The 20,907-nt window shown below is 40.1% G+C and overlaps 1 protein-coding gene across 12 annotated transcripts in view; it reads right to left on the bottom strand.

The window, feature by feature from the left end:
• APBB2 (amyloid beta precursor protein binding family B member 2) overlaps positions 1-20,907 on the bottom strand; it is a 189,726-nt gene that overhangs the window by 107,231 nt on the left and 61,588 nt on the right. For all 12 annotated transcript variants that reach the window (XM_055712363.1, XM_055712408.1, XM_055712374.1 and 9 more), the window contains exons 2-3: positions 19,607-19,703; positions 6,502-6,611 (exon numbers count right to left, since the gene is read on the bottom strand). In XM_055712363.1, the coding sequence (XP_055568338.1) occupies positions 6,502-6,547 (46 nt within the window). In that variant the 5' untranslated portion in view covers positions 6,548-6,611; positions 19,607-19,703. The remainder of the gene's footprint in view (positions 1-6,501; positions 6,612-19,606; positions 19,704-20,907) is intronic.

The raw sequence follows: 20,907 nt of genomic DNA on the forward strand, positions 1-20,907 counted from the left end.
ACCTCCCACACATCCACACATCTTGTCTGTGGCTCTGCTATTTGCAGCTTGCAAACACTCGACTGTTCCTGCAAAGCCTAGAAACAACACTGCATACTTGTGAGCACAATCCACTTCAGATTTTGGTTTTTAGAGGAACTACTAACTGCATGCACGGAAATGCAGACATTTCGGCTTCTCTTTTTAAACTAATACATTTTAACAATTAAACCTCTGCTTGCCTGGCATCATTTCACCTGCTACAACTTCACCTGCCCTCTGAATTACATATAATATATTTATGACTAGTTACACATTAAGCTTTTATCAAGGTTATTCAGAAATGTTTTTCTGCCCAAATTACCCAGACTGGTAGTAGTAGTTTTGACCCACCGATTATCACTGCTTCGTAGCAGAGATCTTAAAATGCATTTGAAAGGGTATGGTACACCAAAATTGTTTTCTTGTTACTATAAGGTTGTACTTAGTGTCTAATCAGGCTCTAGAGATGAAAATCTGAAAATTAAATTAATGGGAAATAATCTTTCCGTAGACTCTCTACAAATTTAATGAAAAGAAATAAGGAAACAAAATACATATATAAATCAAAAGCATCAATATAAAGAATGAAAACTTCTAATTTCATTAATTCCTAAGTGTTCGCAAATAATTTCAAGTTGGAAATAGTAAGCTGAGACCTGTGAGTAAAAATAAAAAAAGTCTAAGTCTCAGTGACAGAACAGAGCATTAGATTGACTGCCAGATTTTTTAAAATGAAAATACCAGGGTTTTCAAGGAGAGGAAATTAAGATTTTGCACATTGACAAGATTGTGTCTGTTCCACATACATTAAAAACATTCTGTATCTCAGCTAGGTAAGGTTATTACACATGCACTTTTAACTACCTCTGCTAAAACCGTCTTAAAAGTTGGACTCGTACGTCCTACCCACATACACCTTGCTCCCACTAATGGAACAGAATGTACTTCAAAGCACAGGATGCACCAAACCAGAAAAAGTCTCCACATTTCTAGCCTGTTTTCCCATTAACAGCTGAACTAAAATAAGGCTCATTACACAAAGTGCTACATCTCAGCAAGGCTGAAGGTTGCCTGCAAAGCTACATACTGTCTTCAACCAAACTGTAATGGGACAAATCATAAATACTTCAAAATATAAACAGTTTATAGAGTGAGTGTTGCAGTACTGCTTAAGCTGACAGAATGCCAAGAAATTACTAAAATGGCCATACCCTACCGTAACTCTCCCAATGTAATTATGGTACAAGAATACAGGAATAACTTTAATCTTGACCTGCTGTAGCAAGTAGAGCTCCTGGAGAATGCTGTTGTACTACACTGAGAAACTTCTACCCATAGTGCTCATATATAAAACAAAACCGCATGCTCATAAATAAAACCAAAGTATCGTATTTGCTTTATGGTCCCCATAAACTAAGCAGATCAATCCGTAATAAAGTGGAAGGAGAACATAACAAAAAAGCAACTGCACTTACTGGCATCTATATTAATTACGCTGAAGTGTAGCTAAAAGGGGGCTCAGTTTCAACAAGCAGCAAACTTGGCTGTAGGAGACATTGAACGAGGGGAAAAGAACAAGTTACTGGTATCACTGAATGTCAACAGAGTCTTGAGTTCTTGATGTGCTAGCTAAAAATCCTCTACTCTTTTTTTTTTTTTTTTCCTTATCTACAAACCCAGAGACCTTCACAAGGCACTTTGAACACCAAAGGAACTGGGGTTCCTATGAAAAGGGACAAACACACGCTGCAAATCTGGCACCATGGTAGTTCTCCAGGAACATGCACAACCCCACTCTGGTCTCACCATGAAAAAGAAATAGACCTGTCAGGGTCCTGGGACCGGGATATTGTTTAATTATGCTAAGAAATAAAACCAAAAGTGACAATATGCATTCAGAGTAATGTATAGTTCCTAAACCAAGATTTTTATCTACAGGCTGAGAGTCAGCTCCTATCTGTGCAAACAGGCATGTGTTCTGGGGCTTCACCAGGATCACCCAAGAAGTCTTGTTGAAGTTATTGTGCAAAACTCCGCATAGCTTCCTAGTAAAGGTAGAAACCTAAACGAGAGGCTTTAGCGGGGAGAGCAATATATGTGTCTTTGGGTGCTTGTGTATTTTCACTCTATGTATTCCCTCCCGCCTTTTCCTCAGCTAAGCAACAATAATGCGGAGCTTTTCAACAACTTTACAGAAAACTGTCCCCCAAAACATGATCTGAGCAGTGCTAAAGCTTGACTCTCATTTACACCAAGGTATCTTTTTCTGCAATGAAAAGGTTAGGAGATACAGGGCAGGATTTTGCAGATATAGAATTTTACTGGGATGCTCCTACCAATAATTGCACCATGGATACACTCCTCCTGGTGGGTGAGGGTGCCACTTTGGGTGAGTTTTCTTTTCCTTCAGAAGCAGCTTCAAGCCAAGCCCACAGAGCTACTCCATGGTAGTGTTCACACCAACTCATCTTGGGATAATGATAGCAATGTAGTTACTGGCACTGGCTGCAAGACTGGAAGTTTAGGGGTTTTTGCAGGGGTTTACTGTTACTTATGTCACCAATCTCGCATTTGTTTATTTCACTAAGCTAAGACTTTCCAGCAGTTTCACAATGCAACAAGCCCCTCAGCAAGATCAGCAGTGAGGGGCTGCCCCAGTGCAAAGAAGTTTGCATCTGGGCATTCCTTAGGAAGCTGAAGAGACATAGGCAGAACAGGAATTTGAAGGTTCCTGGAGGGAAATCAAACCCCAAGTTTATAAAATCAACCCTGCTCTCTCTGCCCTCAAGTATACTGAATTATTTATAAGAGCACCTCTATCATGAGCAATGATCAGGAAGAATCAAGATTCCAACCTCTCCCCTCTCCAGTCTAAAGGGAGCGGCTTCCTGTGAGGGATCCTCAACCTTGATTTATGAACATTCCATCAAAATGTTATTTAAAAAAAAAAGTTTACTTGGGAAAAACAAAACAAAACAAAATCACCTTCCACCAGAAGTTTCTGAAATAAAATTCCAGTCAGCTCTAATAATTATAGTGGCAGAATTATACCAATAAATCATTCCATATGGACACTAGTCTGAGTCATTTTAAAATAAGAGATGCCTAGCAGTTCAAAAAGAAATAAAAGTCCACCTCTGCCTGCCACAAATCAAGAGGATGACTTAAGACTGGGAGATGTGGCACTGTCTTCTGTGGGCAGTGAGGGCTGGTCGTGAACCTCCAGGCACATGCAGGTCCCTTCTGCCCACTGAATGCTCATGTGCCATCACAGGCTGCACTTCCACCCTGGCATCCTCCAGAGGTAAACAGGTGCTGAAAACCACCACCCACAAACTCCTGCACTTCCTCACTTCCAAGGTCTTCTGAAAAAGCGAGCTGCCTTTTTTTTTTTTTTTTTTAAAAGGCACTCTCACAATGCAGCACATTTTATTATTATTACTATTATTATTATTATTATTGTTAAACCCTTCCTGAGCATCTAATGCCATCAGAATGGCACTGGAACCAATTCCATTTTCTCCTAAACTCTTTGTTCACATTACAGTATCATGCAAAATGCTACACTAAAGTAAATGAATTATTATGCTGAGGAAAGGATAATGCATGGACAACTCAATAAAAAGTTTTTTCCAGACTTACAAAACCCTTTTACTCTGCACAGAAAAAAAATTTTTAGTATGAAAGAAAATTCGAAGCTACCTAAACAACATAAACAAGTTCCATGTTTTCAGAAAAGCTACTGCAGGCAATGCAGAAAAGTGGGTTTTATGAGTAAATATTAGAAAGATACAAACAGAGCTCAGGAGAAATTCATAGTAGTAGTCTGTTTACAAAACCTAGCTTAGCAGTAGCTGAAGACTGTACATCTTTTACAAAAGCACAGAGAAGAAAAAATACAATCCAACAAAACTGCACACAAGGGAGAGTTAAGTCAGGACAAGCAGTGCTACACAAGAGCCAGGGATACACCCAAGACTGCTTTGCTTACTGTCAGTAATCAAAGGAGATCATTGCTCTGTAATTACACTTTTTAAGTCTAAACTAGCACACACCTGTTAAATTCCCAGCTTTCAATTTTACATTTTAAACATCTTGCTGTTTCTACATCTTCAGCACCTGTGTTTCAAATGCGTTTCCTAGCACTGGGCTTCAAGTAAGCTGTTTTCTGTTTACATTGTTACCTGTTTTCTTGAGTATAAAACCTTTTGCTATTCTCCTAAGACCATGCACTATTATATACATTAAATTTATGAAATAATTCAACAAAACAGTCAATGTCATAAATGGATGACATATTATCTCACCACCAAAGCAGCAATACAGCTGCTGTACTCCACACAGACCTAATCCTGCCCTTCATAGCCTTTATTTAAGCATATACATATGTATGGTCAGAAGATAAAAGTCAGGTACTAAGGCTTAAGGCTGCACCAAGTCCTTAATGGTACATTAAGACTGCACATGTGAATGTGAAACAATAGATGAGATGGTGCAAGTACATATTATTTATGCAAAGAAAACAAAAGCAAAATTATTTACTTTACCAGCACTTTCACTGAGATCTAATCTGCTATCAGAGATTTCATTATGATCCGCATTTCCCTAAGACTGGGTAATTTCAATAGCATTATTGTTGGATGTCCAAAGCACTTATTATGCTAGGCACCGGGAAGTTACACAAACCATACAGTAACAAAACCAAAAAATAAAGCAAGTTTCCTGGCTTAGAAACCCTGACAGTTTAAGGAACGGGAAAACTTGGCTTAACAAAAGCATAAAGCAACCATGAAGTAGATATTTTGATATCTGTCCTCAAACAGAGTGAGCTGTGGCGCCAGCTGGTTCTGACTCAAGTTTCAGCCCTGGCAGATGATGCGAACCACAGCGTTACCCCAAGCAAACAACTTCACTTCTTATCTGTCTGCAACTGCTCAGACAACAGGAAAACCATCCTAAGGTCTTCTGATAAGAATTTACTGTTCATTACTTGTTCTCCCTAAATAGGAATGGGAAAGACTTGAGCACCTACCTCTACAGTAGATCATTTTAAAGCTCTGAGCCTAGGCATGAGACGTGGATATCATGCACAAGAGGACATGTTTGGAGGCTAGTGTCTAGATTTGATGTCAAGTGATTCCGACAGATCAGTCTAATTCTGTACTCCTGCACTTGACAACCAGAGACCTGTCAAAACTGTAACAACCATTTACTTCCTCCATTCTAGTACAGACAATATCCCAACATCAATATCAAAGACAAACTCTTTGAAAAACTAGTCTCTAAGTTGGCTCTGATGCACCACTTTAACAAACACCTTCATGGCATCTATGACTAATCTGCAGCAGAGACTAAACATGCTTTACCATTTCACAGGATTTAGCCTTGGGGTTAGGGAAAACCCCACAAAGTCAAGCTCTGAACACAGGACCTGACCATACAGTTCCTCACATCTGATGGTGAAGCCACCATAGGATGTCCGGGTCCTGCTACAGTTGTAAGCTCTCACTTCAGTTTACTACTTGCATCAGCCAACACAAGTATGTGTGGAGCTGGATGCCTGAAGTGATTGAGGCTTATAAAGAAACCTTTAAAGGAACAGAAAGAATGGTACAGAAGTGAGAGTTTCTTAAGCTGGCTCTGATGCCAGGAAAAGCCAAGTGGGATCATGATCTTCCATTACAGCAGAAAGAAGGGTGAATACAGAAATTAACCTGGCACAGCTTCACCTCAGCAGTCTGAGGGATCAACAGAAAGTGCACAAGAACTAGCAGCCACATGGAGTTGGGGCACTACCCCACACAGCTTTCCAGGGAAGATCACATCAACTCATTTCACACAGCCTGCCCTGTGGAATCAGTGCAGTGTGGTGGCTGCCATCTGCACTAACATGAGAGATGTCTACTTATTCAACGGAAGGTGCAGGTAATAAATTTTAGTAGTTGCCTTTGCACTTTTACAGAAGACAACCTTCAGTAAGAGACATGTAATATAATCCAACAGGATACAATTTGGAGGAAAAAACAACGTTAATAACACTGAATTTGAGTATATAAATAATCTGGAGACGTTAGCTGCAGTTGTAAGCAATTAAAGCTGAAGAGCACAGTGACATTTTGGGATAAACTAAGTCATTTGTTAATAATTGGCATTAAAAACTTGGTATGGGAGTGAAGAGAAATAGCACCTAAACTTACTTTTGAACCCTATAATAAATGAAGTTGGAGACCTTGAACACAAAACAGCACATTACACTAGACTTGGTCAAGTCACACCACAAGTCGCTTTTTAAAGTTCTAGAAAACACCTTTGCAGTTTAAACATAAATCAATACACTTATCATTTGGGTGCACACATAGGAGAACTGGCATTGATTAGAGTATGTCGGCATCCTTTATAAATACTGTTGCAAAATTTATAAACTTAGTAGCCTTCAAAAGTAATAAAGCAACAAATAAATTAGACCAATTGCATACATACATGAGCTGCTTGGCCGATAGTGAGCCCCTGGGTACCGCCTGCCCATAGTGCCAGTCAGCACATTACCACACGCTGTCAGCTGCTTTCCAAGTACAGATCGAAACGCTTAACTGTGGGAGAAGAAAAAAAAAAAAAAGAAAGAAAGTGAAGATTTAGTACAACAGCTGTATCTTTTTCATTAAAATGCTAATGACCCCTACAAATTTCAGGATAACTACATCTATAAATTATTCATAGTCATGTTGTCAGAGGAGATGAACTGTTGTGCTATACATGCAGCACACATTTATTATTAGTGGTTGGCCTCCATTAATAAGCTCACATAAATTTTAAGGCACAAAGATGTCTCAGGTCGTACAGTAGCTTCTGTTGGCCCACGAGACAGACAGAACAACAAACACTGCAATAAAGAGCTTGCTTTTGCCTTCAAATACAGTTAGCCACTAGGTGAGATTTAATAACAATGCCATCTTAAATTTTGTGAAGCAATCATTAACCAACATGTTTATGAACGGTTTGTTATAGAAACAAAAAACTTATCCATGCTACATAATGCTGATCACCTTGAATCTGTCCCTAAAATCCAAAGTGTCTTTACAAGAATGCAGGTTATTTACTAGTGTATCAGTTTTCTTGAAGTATCAAAAACTGAAGTAAACAAGAAATGCACAGCACATCTCAGGGTCAGTTTGGAATAACAATTCACAAATCCAGAGTCTTAATTGAAATGCTACTGAACCTGTCAAATAACTAGCGTAAAATCTTTTAGTCTAAAAACAAGTTCCATTGTTTCTTTTGTTGGTTTAATACTTTGTACTAAAAATCAGCTTTCAGCTGATTTTCAGCTTTACCTTTTCCTTAGTCTATCTGAATAGCCACCATGTTCCTAGATGTCTTCCAATGCACGCTGCATGTCAACCACGCAATTTATAAAGATATGTTTCCTTTATTTCATTCTTTCCCTTCCTGGAAGGGTCAAAAAAAGCAGCAAATTCTGGGGAGCATTTTTCCCTGAGTCATTAAAGATTTTTACTGTCTCAGGCTGCAGCTGCAAGCACAGGCTTGCAGGTAAAGTTCTCCATTATTTCCCAAATGAGTGCTGACAAAGCACGTCCTGTTCAACTCTCCTCTATGAATGAAGTCCAGTGAATCAATGAGATGGTAGTCTTGCAACAAAAAGGAGAATTCTGTCTGTTACGATGAAAAATGAGTGGTAAACAGCAAAATTAACATTGAAACAGAACCCCCTGCATTTCTTTTGCAGGGAAATATGGGACAGCTCCTTGCCATGGGCCAAACGGACCTTTCCAAACTTCTGTGGTGGCCTACTAATTCAACACATTACAACACTGTGCAAGGAAACCGGTTGCAGATGGTCGTTTCCCCTTTCTTATCTATAGGAATAATAAACACACACACACCTGTATTTATTAGTAGAAAAAAATTAAAGTCTTCCCTCACCCCGCATTCATCAACATTTTTAATTCCCCCAAATACTTATGCACCAAGTTCATAATTCATAGCAGAATACAGGAGAACAGCCCTTAGCCATGCAAGGATTGAAAAAAAATGTACTAAGGGGAAACAAAAATTATAGCTGGATGACAGCATTTACAATTCTTTTCCCTAGCTTCTGAAAGAACTGATCAGTATGTATGGAACTGAAAGATTACTCATTTTTCATAAACGTATTCTTGTCTTTCTAGAAAGCGTATACTTTTCTAAAGCAGTTGTCATACTCACTAAATTATACTGAATGTCTACACTCGGAAGCACACTATTCCTTCCCTATCTAGCAGCACAGCATTAGAGAGGGCCTTCTGTGCCATACCATAATAAAAAAACCTAACAGATATGAGCTAGAAATCCCAAACTCCACAATTATGCTCTGAAACAGCTGAATTAAACCAGAATATGGTTCTCCTAAGGAGGTGTGTCCACCATGGGAATAAACCACTCTTTGGAGAGGTCAGGTTGGACCCAAAGGTACAACCATTTTAAATACGACATTTTAAAACCACAGAAATCTCAGCAGAAAAGACAACATAAGGATGTATTTTCATTATAGCAAAAGTTTCATCAGTTACTACATAAAATGGGAACTGCAAAGATTTACAACCTGGATTAAAGCCAACTAACTAAAGTCAATTTAAAAGCAAATGCCACACAGTAAGTGAAGTTAAAATGTCCCGCAAAACAACAGTGGCACTGGATCGTATGTACCAGCAGGGACATGCCCAGATCAAGACAAAGAAAGATGCTGTCTGGGTTTGGGGTTTTTTTTCCTGGGTTGGTTTTTTTTTCCCCAAGAACCATCTTTGAATTGCGACCAGAATAGCCAAAGTGACCTGCCTTTTAAACACATCCATTCACCCAGGCAAATCTCGGAGGGACTTGTGAGCTTCAGCAAGCTCAGTGAACTCCTACAGAAATATAAGTGACCTTGTTGGTATCCAAATGCCATAACTGAAGCATCTGAAAACTAGCACTTACTTTCCATATACATCCATGAGAACAGTGAACAAAATGCAAGGAGGTCTCAAAAATTCCTTTTGGAAGATCCAAGTACAATATATGTACAGGTTTAGATGTCCACAACTGCACATAAATCTGAGTTAAACCTGAACGTACCTAATATGTCAGATCAGGTCTTCTTAGTATTAGTTTTTAACCCACTCATCCACATTTGTTTTGTAACAAATGCTTTTTTAGCAGCTTTCTAGGTTTTTTGATGATTATTCTACTGCAAAAATGCTTTAAATATGTTTTATAGTGATATTTACATCTTTCTAGTTACATTTAAAATTATACATACATAAATGCACATATAGCTCTATGGTTTCTTTTCAAGAAGTATTTTGATTTGGCTCTCCCTGAAGATTTATTTTTTGTCCTTTCTTGATGATCTTCCCTGCTGTGTTCCAGGTGACCTGCCCCATGCTGCAAGCAATTACAGACAACCACGGAAACAAAACCTAAGCACTACCATTGCATACCTGCCACCCAGGGGAGTACCTGAAAGATCCCACTTCACCTCACGCCACATGTTTTCTTGGAGCTGTGGTGACAGAGCTACCAGCTACTCATCATCACCACACAAAATGAGGGCATAAATCATATTTGCAGAGAGGCCTGCCATGACCTTCAGCTGAAACGGTCATCTTTCTAAGCCACTTTCTTTACAGAGCTTCTTTTTAGATTTTGTAACTGCTACACAAGAGCTTCATTTTACTTTTATTAAACTTTTGACCCTGGGGGAGGGGGGAAACCCAAAAAAACCAAACTAAATTCTGGTGCCTTTCCTTTTTCTTTAAATGAGAGAGTCAAACCAAGAGTTATGTCCGTATGGCAGGCATACAGCATCAGGTTTGCTTGAACTAATTCCATTATCTTTTGTTTGAGGACAAAGAAGGCATGGCCCAACCTCCACACTTTTAATGGACATTAAACCTTTTCTGGGTTTCACCCAAATCTATTTGTTCATGCGTGCTGCTGCTTATGAGGGTATTAAATGGCCAGCTGACTCCTTGACCTTCCCTGGTTCTCTCCAAGCAGCATTTGCTATAAGCACGTGTGCATTCAAACATAAGTACATTCATTCTGGCTGCTATAACCTCATACAATAGGTTGCTAGCAGACCTACCCTCACATGCCCAAGAAAAACAATACCAAAAAAAGCCGCAAAAGATGTGCAAATTACCTACAGAAGTCATCCAAGTCTTACTGACTACATCATTCAACGCTCACAAGGAACAGCTACACACAGCAGGGAAGAAAAAAAAAAAAAGATTACCGCATGACATTTCTCAAGGTATCACGACTCAAGAAATTACATTCCAGCATTCTCTGGGTGGTAATTCTGACAAGCAGCACAATCCCACCTTTAAAGTCTTGCTTTGAATACCAGGAAACAGCCCCGCTAGGGAATGGGTAAGAGGAATGCCTTGCACTGTTTTAAGAACACTGGGCCACAGCTCCTATGTAAAAAAGGCCCACTATAGCAAAGGGTTCAGAAATAGGCCAATGAAGAAACCAAAATCAGCCTATAAGGTTGGTGGATGGCCCATTTTGAGATAAGAAAGCATATCTGTATATACACATAAATTTTGTATACATATGTACATAATTGCATGTATCATGTAAATACGCTTCCCACTTTGCCTGCATGCAAAGCAGCCACTCAGAGCATCACCTGTAGGACAACATTAGCAAAACACAATTTAAACAAGCAAGCAAAGTGCGCAGCCAGGCCATTAGGAATTTGTGCTGATGATTTCTGGATGCACATAGAGAGATGGTACATTCATTTTCTGTGCTGGGAACAGCCACCGGATGCAGACCTCTCAAGCCAAGCTGCCTACTGGAGAAAGCATAATGTTGTCTGCTAGCCAAATATTTCCTATCATTACAGGTGTGTCCTTTTTTAAGGTCATTAATGATTAGTACCCATTATTCTTCATCTAATAACTAACACCTTTTCAAAAACAGTTTTAATTTCAGGGACTTTATTTTAAAAAAATAAAAAAAAAAATATCTGTTACACAGGAGACTCATCTGCCTTTACAGTTTTGTCTGGGAGCACTCACATCCAGGACAATGTGATTTCCCATCGCTGCCTTTGCTGAAGCAGGAAGCCACTCTGCTTACCAAAGGACTCGCTCCACTTCATCCTGGCTCACTGGCACAGGATAAAAGCCTTCTGGGAGCCAGAAGGAAAGACAACCACAGCCAAGGGGATGGCCTGCCTGCACCCCAGCCCTGCTGTGCTCTCCAGGGGTTTACCACACTTGGACCTGTCTGGGATGCAATGTAATCCAGATATCAGACATGCTCGGAGACTTGGTCCTGCCCAAAGAGCCTGGAGACTCCACCATCATCATTTCTCCATCTAGTGAAATGATCTCTCTCCATCTAGTGAAATCTCCATCACACAAAATCTTCTTTCTTGCAATCATTCTCACATGCGATTCTCTGTCCTTCATGCCTCTCACTTACCCCCTAACAAGTTCCTATTTGGATGCTTTCCCTGTTATCCTTTTTTTTTTTTTTTAAGTCCTTCATGAGCGCTTTTCTTATTCTTGGTTGTCTTTTCCAGGTACTCTGTCACCTGCCTGCTTAGTTAAGGTTCCCATACACCATATGGGGACTATATGGATGTTGTTAACCACTCTGGTCTGGGGGATATATCATCAGTGTTAGTCACTCGGACAAAATGTGTGTCCCCAGTGTCCTACAGTGTCCCCAGTTCATGTCTGAGGCTTTGTCATTCTGCAGCCAGATCACACAGAGCAAGCTGAATTCAACTCAGTCACAGTCCCCTGACCCTAATCCCTGCACAGACAACACATACTTTACTTTCTAGGTAAAACACACCTGCTTTTTATATTTTTTTATTCTACATTAAGTTATCTTAATGCAGAATTTTTCAACCAAACAGTAAAAGAAAGCATCAGGACATTTTATGTGCAACTATACAGTCCACATATTTTAACACAAAGAAAAACACTGCCTATAATACCGGCAGTTGAGGGGATTTGTTAAGTTAGAAGTAAGTTGCGCTCACACACAAAAAGAAAAGTTCAACATTAAGGCTGATCAGACCACTAGTGTCATGCTTTGAGCCTCTGGGGTTGCAGCAAGGTCAGGCTGTGTGCCAGAAGGAAGCCTGGCAAGCCATAGAGCTGTGTTGGAGTGCAAAGGTATTACACAATCAGAGCAATCATCACCAGGTAATGGAAATCTTCCCGTAAGGCCTAAAACAAAGAGCGATATTCAGGGTTGCAGTGATGCATTCTGAATCTCATTTACACCAAGATCAGTGAAAAGCATTTTTCAAAGCTGACTGTCAGGTAACAGTAATTCTAAATGACGAGCTGCTTATTTCTTCTTTAGAGATGCCACTTTGCTTTTGTTTTCTGTGGGAAGCTTTTCAAGCACAGCTAGGTTTTCTGTTACAGCATTTCATCACTATTCCACAGTTCCCCCCTCCAGTACCTTGCAGGAATGAACATGATGATGTTGCTGCTGTCCTTCCAAGAACGGATGCAAAACTTGCAAAAAAAAAAAATGGAACCAGAAAACCCAGATAAATGTTGTAATTTCTGTTTGCCAGCTCTCAATTAATTAATGTGATGACCTACAGCTTCTCTCTCCAAACTGATATATCTGCTAAACCAAAGATGTTCGCCAGCTGTTCAGACAGAAAAACAAAAACAAAGCCACCACCTTCTTCACCTTGTTGGTATCCTCCATTAAGTACTGAAACAATTTAAGAGAATGACTTCATTTTATTACTCAAGACACAAATTCCCAGTTTACCCACCTTGCCAGTTTACATCTAAATGATCTAATCCACACTGCCTATTGTTTCACCATTCCGCTGGATCAATAAGCACAGCAGTACCCTCCAAACTGCCAGTAGACCAGGATTTCAAGCCAAGGCTGTTTCTAACTCCTATGGTTACTAGAAAACTCTCAAAAGACAAGTTGAGCATAAGATAAAGCTGGCTTCCAGGGTGCGAGGACAAAAGAGAATTGTAAAGCAAAAGAAACACACTGCACTGATACTTCTCTAACAGATCCTTCCACAGTTGTTCCACCACCAGCAGATACCTTGTATGACTTTCCTTATTGCTGTCCTAAGCAGTCTTCACTCTTTCTATCTTGAAAGCAAAATACCAAAAGAAAATCACAACAATTCTGTACATATCTTATTACTCATTCCTCCCGTCATCAGTTTCCTATTTTTATTTAACCGAAGTGCATTATATCCCCAGTCTGCAATGCAACAGTCACAGCATTAGCTGTTGCGGCTCCTTGGGGACCCAGTGGTAGCCAATGCAGTGCGGGTTGATTTTGTAACTTCAAGGTAGAGATTCTTCTAAAAAAGTTCACCCTATCATTTATTTTTTTATATATATATATACACAGAGATAGATAAAAAATACATACACAGCCCTATATTTATTATATAAATATATGGTTTATATCTAAATATATCAAGCTTTATATAAATTTGTATTTGTGTGTGTGTGTCTGCTTCTTGACCACTGGACAACCAGCTAAAATACAATTTACAGTTCACAGCAGAGGAACGGCGCTGAAGCAAATGGGTACTTTAACAAAATGTTATTTTCCCTGTGGCAACGGAAGGCTGTAAGACACTAACACAGGCTTCCTCCATGCTTGATTTTGATCTCAGATGCTGTATACAAACTTCAACAGCCCAGACAAGCTGCTTCAAGTATTTTTCAGAGACTGCAAAACCAGGAAGACTTCAGGAATGGACAATTATCAAAGCTATTGTCCAGGAGCTTTGATGCACTGAGGGAAGCACAAACTGTTTACCTCATAGGACTTAACAAGAGGGAAAATAAAGAAAGGTTCGAGTAAATGGTTCAGTGGAAGCAAACTGGGAACTTCTCCTTCTGACACAGTAAGAAGGAAGGCAAAATACAAACTAAACCAAAGAGGGGAAAGTATCAGATTAGAAAAAGTAATTTCAGTTAATATGATCATTAATGATCTTGTCACAAAAGTTAGTGAAATCTGCTGGTGACACAAAATTTGGACTCTGCTGCAAAGAGAAAGACTCACCTAAAGGAAAATTGGGTGCTAAGGAGCATAGTAGAAATGTAACGAAGTAACACAGAGCACAAGGTCATTCACTCAGGGAATCACTAAGAAATTCTGCTGTCAGTGTTTGGCTGTGATGCAAATGTTTGGATGTGATGGAAGAAAAGAGATCCAGCTACACCAGCGAAGTACTGACCTGCTCAGAGCTTCCACGGATCTGCATGCATGGCGGAAGGCAAATACATTGTCTGGTTACAGCCTTTCCCGCAGAGCTAGGAAAACACTGACACCATCGTGCGAGGTAATGCCCAGACCTCATCTGAAACAGCCCAAAGGCATCTGGTCTCTCACACACCAGGGATTAATGGAAAACACAGGAAATTGGATGATAACCAAGGTACCAGATTTCTGTCTTCGACAAGGATATTAACGGTTTGGCTTACAGCTAAACAAAGGCTGACAGAACCAACAAAACTTTAAAGTGTAATGTTGGCACAACAAATGAGTGCATGTAAACCAGTTACTGCTAAATTTAGGCTGGAAATTACAACATACCTAACATCAATGAAAGGTAGTCCAAGAACGGCCTTCCAAAAGGGTATCAAATCATCTAACAAAATCATCTCAAAAATTAAGAATTGTGTAATATGATGGGGGTAAGCACCTGAACAGGAGGTACTTTGATGTGATTTTTTTAAAAAATTAAAAAAAAAACCACAAAACACACCATTGACAGTTTTTCTGTGGAATTCGCTTAGAGGTTAATGAGAATCTAAATCACCACCACTGGACAAAAATCCAGCAGAGTTATAAAACGACATGGTTAGTGAATAACAAGAATATCCAGGGTACCAAGTAAAAAAAATAATAATACCCAAACCAAAAAAACTCAACAACAACCAAAAAAAACCCCACCCAAACAATGCCACCAGATAGAAATACCCAACCCCAAAACCCAAACATCTAAGATGTGACCCTTCTAGGTACAGTTACCAAGTGCTGAATGTCTCAATTGACCATAAACCAGACAGCAGCTACAGTTCTAGTTGCATAAGCAGTAATTTCCTTTGCTGCTGAACTGAAGGAAGGACTAGAATCTTATTTATAGGAAGTAAGCAACTAATTTACATTTTTGACAAGAAAACAATTCAGCCCTCTGGGTGGGGTTTTGTTGGTTTGGTTTGGGGGTTTTTTCTTTGTTTTTTCACCACAGGGGTATGAAGGAAAAATAAATTGAAAGTCATGAGGAACTAACTCATATGGACAACAATGCTGTATTATCCAAATAAGAGTACACAAATTTCTCCTTTGTTTCCACTTTTGGCAGGTTTTATGGCAGTGCCATTTGATACAGAGAACTCTCATATAATACATCTATGGATTAAACAGTTGTTCATCAGCCATACAAAACCCCTCCGCATTTTAGTAAATGAAGAAATGTTGGAAAGAATAATTTCTGCAGTATCACAGGAAAAAAATATTACTTTAAGATCAGGTAATAACAAATTTAAAAGCCAGGAGTTTTGTATGTCTTTCCAGAAGGAAGCTACACAAACTACCTTTATAGCTTTATAACAAAACCTCATGATTAACGTAGCAGCATCATACTGAAATATTTCTGAAAACAGTTCAGTAGCAATTACACTGAGAATTATATTGGTGTTTCTCTCAAAGTACTTGTTTAGCCTCACCTTCCCTCAAAAACAATGGCTATAAGAGACAGCCACACCAGCTAACATAGGATGTGTAGTTTTATTTAACTAGAAGAGTATTTGAGACCCATGCCTAGCATACTGAGACAAAACTCCGGTCAGTCTTTCTACATGTTGAATGATGTACAGATATGACCCACCTTGCATCTGAATCCGGTTTTATATTAGTGTCGGTCACCACAATCACTTGCATAAACAGTAGTTGTGAGACAGGCTCTCATTAGGGCTTTTTGATTCTTTCCTCGAATCTAACGAAGACATGCATTTAGAATAATATAAGCATATTCCTGGGTCCCTCCTTCCCCTTCCATTCACAATCCATACTGTATTGACAACTGCTGCAATATAGTGTAAATTGTTCCCAAACTGACATGCCTTGTGCCGTGTTATCCTGCAATATAACAGTGCAGTGGAAAGGATTCTCAGCATTCAAAAAGAATGATCTATTAACTGAGTCACAAGTCAAGATATGGTTCGTTATCTGCAGTTATCACGTAAGAGTTCCACTTTCTTGATGAAAGAACTTAATTCTTAGGGAAAAAAAGTTTTTTAAATAATTAAATGTCTGTCAGAATAATCAGAATAGTTTCATGTTGTTGCTGATGCTTCCTAATCCTGAGCCATGAATAATCACATTAAATATTGCAATCGTCTATTAAAAAAGCAATTTTATTTAACATTTTCTGAAATATGATTAATTTCTACCTCATGATACCATTTTCGATTTTTTGACAAATAAGTTGAGTCTGGGGACAATAAACTACCAGCTCAAGACAAACAACCAGCTAAGATTCAGTTATTTCTTGTCAGGTTTCTCCTCTCCACAACACCCTCCCCCAAGGCAAGAGCTGTGTCCTTGGTTTGCAAGGACAATTGCTATCAGTATAGCAAGAACTTAATTTCTTTTTGAAAGTGTGATATACTAAGGTAGTAAAAAAGGCCGAACCGTGTCCTACACTGCCCAGTACTACATCTTCTGCTGCTGTTACCAGTGGCAAAAGGTGATGATGAAAGATGACAGCACTGGGAGCAGAAGCACAGGCTATTCCATTTACCTGCTGCAATTTGAGAAGTTCCTCCAGGGTTTCCTTCACAACCTATTACTATTATTAACCAAATCAGGCACCAGAGAATTAGCCTGATCTTGTGAATCACATCTTGCACAAACAAGCAGCTAGTCTCTCCAGTCTTAAGCAACCATAAGGTAGCAACAACCTTCTGATAGCCTCTGCTGAGCCACAGAGAGGGATGCAGCACGCTAATGAGGAGCTACCATGGAGGTACTGCAACCGTATTTGCCAAGCAACAAGTACAATACATGATCTCAGCACCAAAACAGGCTGAATTGAGGTCAGTTAGAATGAGACCCATTAAACTGATTTCCTATAGGTTCCTTACAAGGTATCGCACAATTTGTGTCTTTTGGGCCACACTTAGACCTGAAGTTCAGGTTCAACCAACCTCACTGCTTTGTAGCCAACAGTTTTAAATGACTCTTAGTAAGAAACTGTTTAACTGAGGAGGGTTCACCAATGCAGAGGGGTTCACCAATGCAAGTATATCCTGAGGTGAGAGCAACCATGGGTTTTCCACTGGCCTATGAAACAAGTTGTTGATTCTGGTTCAACTCCTAACAGAGAGACACACACACTACAGAAATTACTGTCTCAGCAGAAATACCGCAACAGCCATGAAAATTCTTATTAGCAGCAGAGATCCCACTGGGGTGTGGTGGAAGATGCTGGTATGGTCTGAAGGACAAGCCTGAGCTATTGCTGCATCCACGCAGTTTGTTTCTTGGCATGGACTTCCACCTTCAAAATGTACACTGTAGACATGTTAAACATGTTAATTCAGTGAAATCTGGAAAATAATTAGTCTATGATACAGCACCTGTGATCTCAGAGACAATGGGGTTAGCACTGATTCCACTGTGAGCATAACACCCATGCCTTGTCTGCAAGGCTTGCTGAAAGACTCTGAAAAGCAGCAATAGCTGCTCAGGCAGTTGAACCCACACCAACTCTGTTACCTCCAAAACCCACAGTTAACACAAAATGAGTAACCTTTCCTTTTAATTTGAAAGTCTAGGATCTGGCAAGCTGTATCCGCCCTGAGCAGCTGGGGTGAGGAGTTTCAACTGCATTAAACAATGACTGAAGCCCTACTCCCCTCAGCTTGGCATCAAAGCAGTCTGCCATGAGAATGCTGATTAAAGATTATCAAGGATGGCCTCACAAAGCTGCCTGCAAGACACCTAGCTAACACCAGGCCAATGGCTGCACCATGCCCTGGCAGAGTGCTTCCTGACAGTGGAACAGAGGCTAGCCAGGCATCATGCAGCAAGGAATTCATCTAAACATGCTTTGATGGACAGGCCTTTGAGAGAACCAGACATGGCTGAAAAAAGGAATAAGATGAATGAGGGTGACTGGTCCTATTAAGGTGAAGGTCCCCAACCCAACAGCTTCTTCCCCAAGGAAGAGACTGGAATCTTATTTAAAGAGAAATTATGAAACTCCTTTACTGATACATAAAATTTCTCTGGACAGCAAGAGCACTTACACACTACTTCAGTAAGAAATATTTCACCACAGTGTAGCTTTATGGAGGGGGGTGCAGGCTGAAAAACCCAAAAAACCTCTGAAATTTTTCAGGATGGGAAGTCCTTTGTAAATAAGGAACTCTCTGGGAAAAACAACATGCAGCACAACAGATCATTTTCTAAATCATTGCCTCAGCTAAGTAGCAGCATTTATCTCCTCTCTACATTTTAACTAACCAGCTAAAGAGGAAACTCACAGGCTAAAAGTCTGCAGCTGTGCACCCCACAAGTAAAGCAAGAACTTGAGGCATGCACAAGATCTGCATAGTGGCTACGAGGCTGGCATACATCTGAAAGCTCTACCAGCTCATCTCCACCAGTTAGGACTGTCTAAAATAACACCCTTAACAGGATCACAGCAAAAGCCCAGAAAAGCGCTGGCTGCATGTCAGGAAGGTGGAACAGCAATCCTGATGGGGAAACTTCCTGCCTCTGGCAGCAAACAGTGCAGTTCCTCCCCAGGGCTCTGCTAGTGCAGCACAGGCAAACCTACAGGCATGCTTAGCCCAAACCTTCCAGCTAACAGCACTTTCTTTGTGGGTACACAACAACAGACTTCTCACGTATCTTATTTCCAAAGATGAGAAGCCCCCTGGCTTGCCAGGTACTGGGAAGTATGTCCCCAGCTTGTAAGGTCACATGAGAAGGAAGGGAAAGCCACAGCAGCAGATGCTGCTGGGGAGCGTGCCACCAGATGATTCCCCCACATAGATGGCCTCAGCTGGTGCCACAAAGCAGCTGCTGCTGTGCGCCTCCCTCCCACTCCAAGACCCACACAGAACCATTTCAACACACTGCAGGAGACTGCACTTCTGCACAGACCACTGAAATCCAACACGGGTGTCCTCATTAACAGACAGTATTACTGACACCACAATGGAACAGCACTACCATCAAACACCTCTGCTGCATACTGCCTTTTCTCACGAGGTGGCAGAGTAAGTTGTGGCAGTTTGTTGTACAAACACAGCTAATCTGCAAGAATGGATAAACCAAGAACTTCTCTTGCTGGAGTACAGAAGAGCTGCAGCAACTTTGTTAACAAACATCATGATAAAAAAATAATATAAATGCTGCATAGAAATATGGGTACCTCCAGCCTCTATGCTGGGAGAAATCCAAGACCTCAGTGTTTGCGATGTGGGCCAAAAGAAGTGCAGAAAGAAGCACCCCCCAGCCCATAGGATCCCCAGACATGGAGCAGGTTACTTACTCTCCCCAGCTCGTTGGTGGAAAGCCTGTACCAGAGCACCAAGTCCTGGAGTCCTGGGCGCCAGCACCCCCTCAGGTCGCTACAGAAATCAGGCAAGCTGCAAAACAAAAACAAGTCATGTATTACAGCTTTCATTTATGAAGAGTCAAGGAGGGATTGATGAACACCACTGAGCTCACAAAGGTGCAGGTTGCAGGCTACCAGAAGAAACCTACACAGCTACCCTCTGTGGCAGTGGGAGCCAGCAAGCCGGCAGGAGTCTGGGAATCAGATGAGCACAACTGACTAACCCAAAAAGGCACCTTCCATTTAAATCCTTAAAAACCATCTGCATTCAACAACACACACACAGGAGAAGTACAAGCAGAACAGAGGATCCCTATATTACAGAGCAGGGATCTTCCCACAGCAGGTAGGTGCTGCAAGCTGCTGTTAGACTATGACAGCTTGGGCATGTAAGAGACGCTGCAAAGCATGCTTTAAATTCTCTCTCTGCACTGCATTACAGACCTGTGGTTTTCCCCATGCATTAACACTGAATATCATGAAGAAAATTAACTTAGATGATAGAGATGAGCCCCAGGTTAGAAAAAAGCAGGAAAAAGTCCCCACTAAACAGCAAATTCATAACCTAGTTTAGAAAATAAAGTGAAAAATCATCCTTTCAATTATGCTTGTGTTCTGTAGATATCAAATATATAATTTATTTTTTGTAAAGTCTGTATGCTGCATCACAGTCATTCCCTAACTGTTCAACCCCTTCATAAATGATTACATTAATGCTATGGGGTTTGGTACTGAAAAATGTATCGGGATTGTTGCCACACAGTGACAGAATCAAGGTTATCTCCCCATCAGAACATACTCCATCAATGGCAGCAGATCTGTCAGTCAACTATGTTCTAGGATTGAAGATATTAGTCAACTTTATATTTGTTCTCCCATCTGGAGAAAATAAATATGGAAAACTGAAGATACAAAGCTCATCTGCTGCAGAGTTTAAGAGTATTTTTTTCTTTCTTAAAGCTAAAACCCAAGTAAATCAAGTCAAACTATACTCCGTTTTAAAAGAGAGATTTATTTTTTCCTGTCCTTATTCTAACAGAAATCCAAGAACTATAAATCCTAGAAAGTACTAAGAACAGATCATTCAAGTGAGCTAAAAATGTTCTTGTTAAAAAACATATTTGTAATTTGGAAACTTGAAAATAGACGTTTTTATATGCCAGATGAAAAATATTTTTAAATCTAAAGCTTTTTGAAGAAATCAAGAAAATATACTCATTTTCATTTCAATAATG

The sequence above is a fragment of the Falco cherrug genome, chromosome 1, assembly GCF_023634085.1.
Source record: "Falco cherrug isolate bFalChe1 chromosome 1, bFalChe1.pri, whole genome shotgun sequence".
In the NCBI taxonomy this organism is placed as follows: Eukaryota; Metazoa; Chordata; class Aves; order Falconiformes; family Falconidae; genus Falco; species Falco cherrug.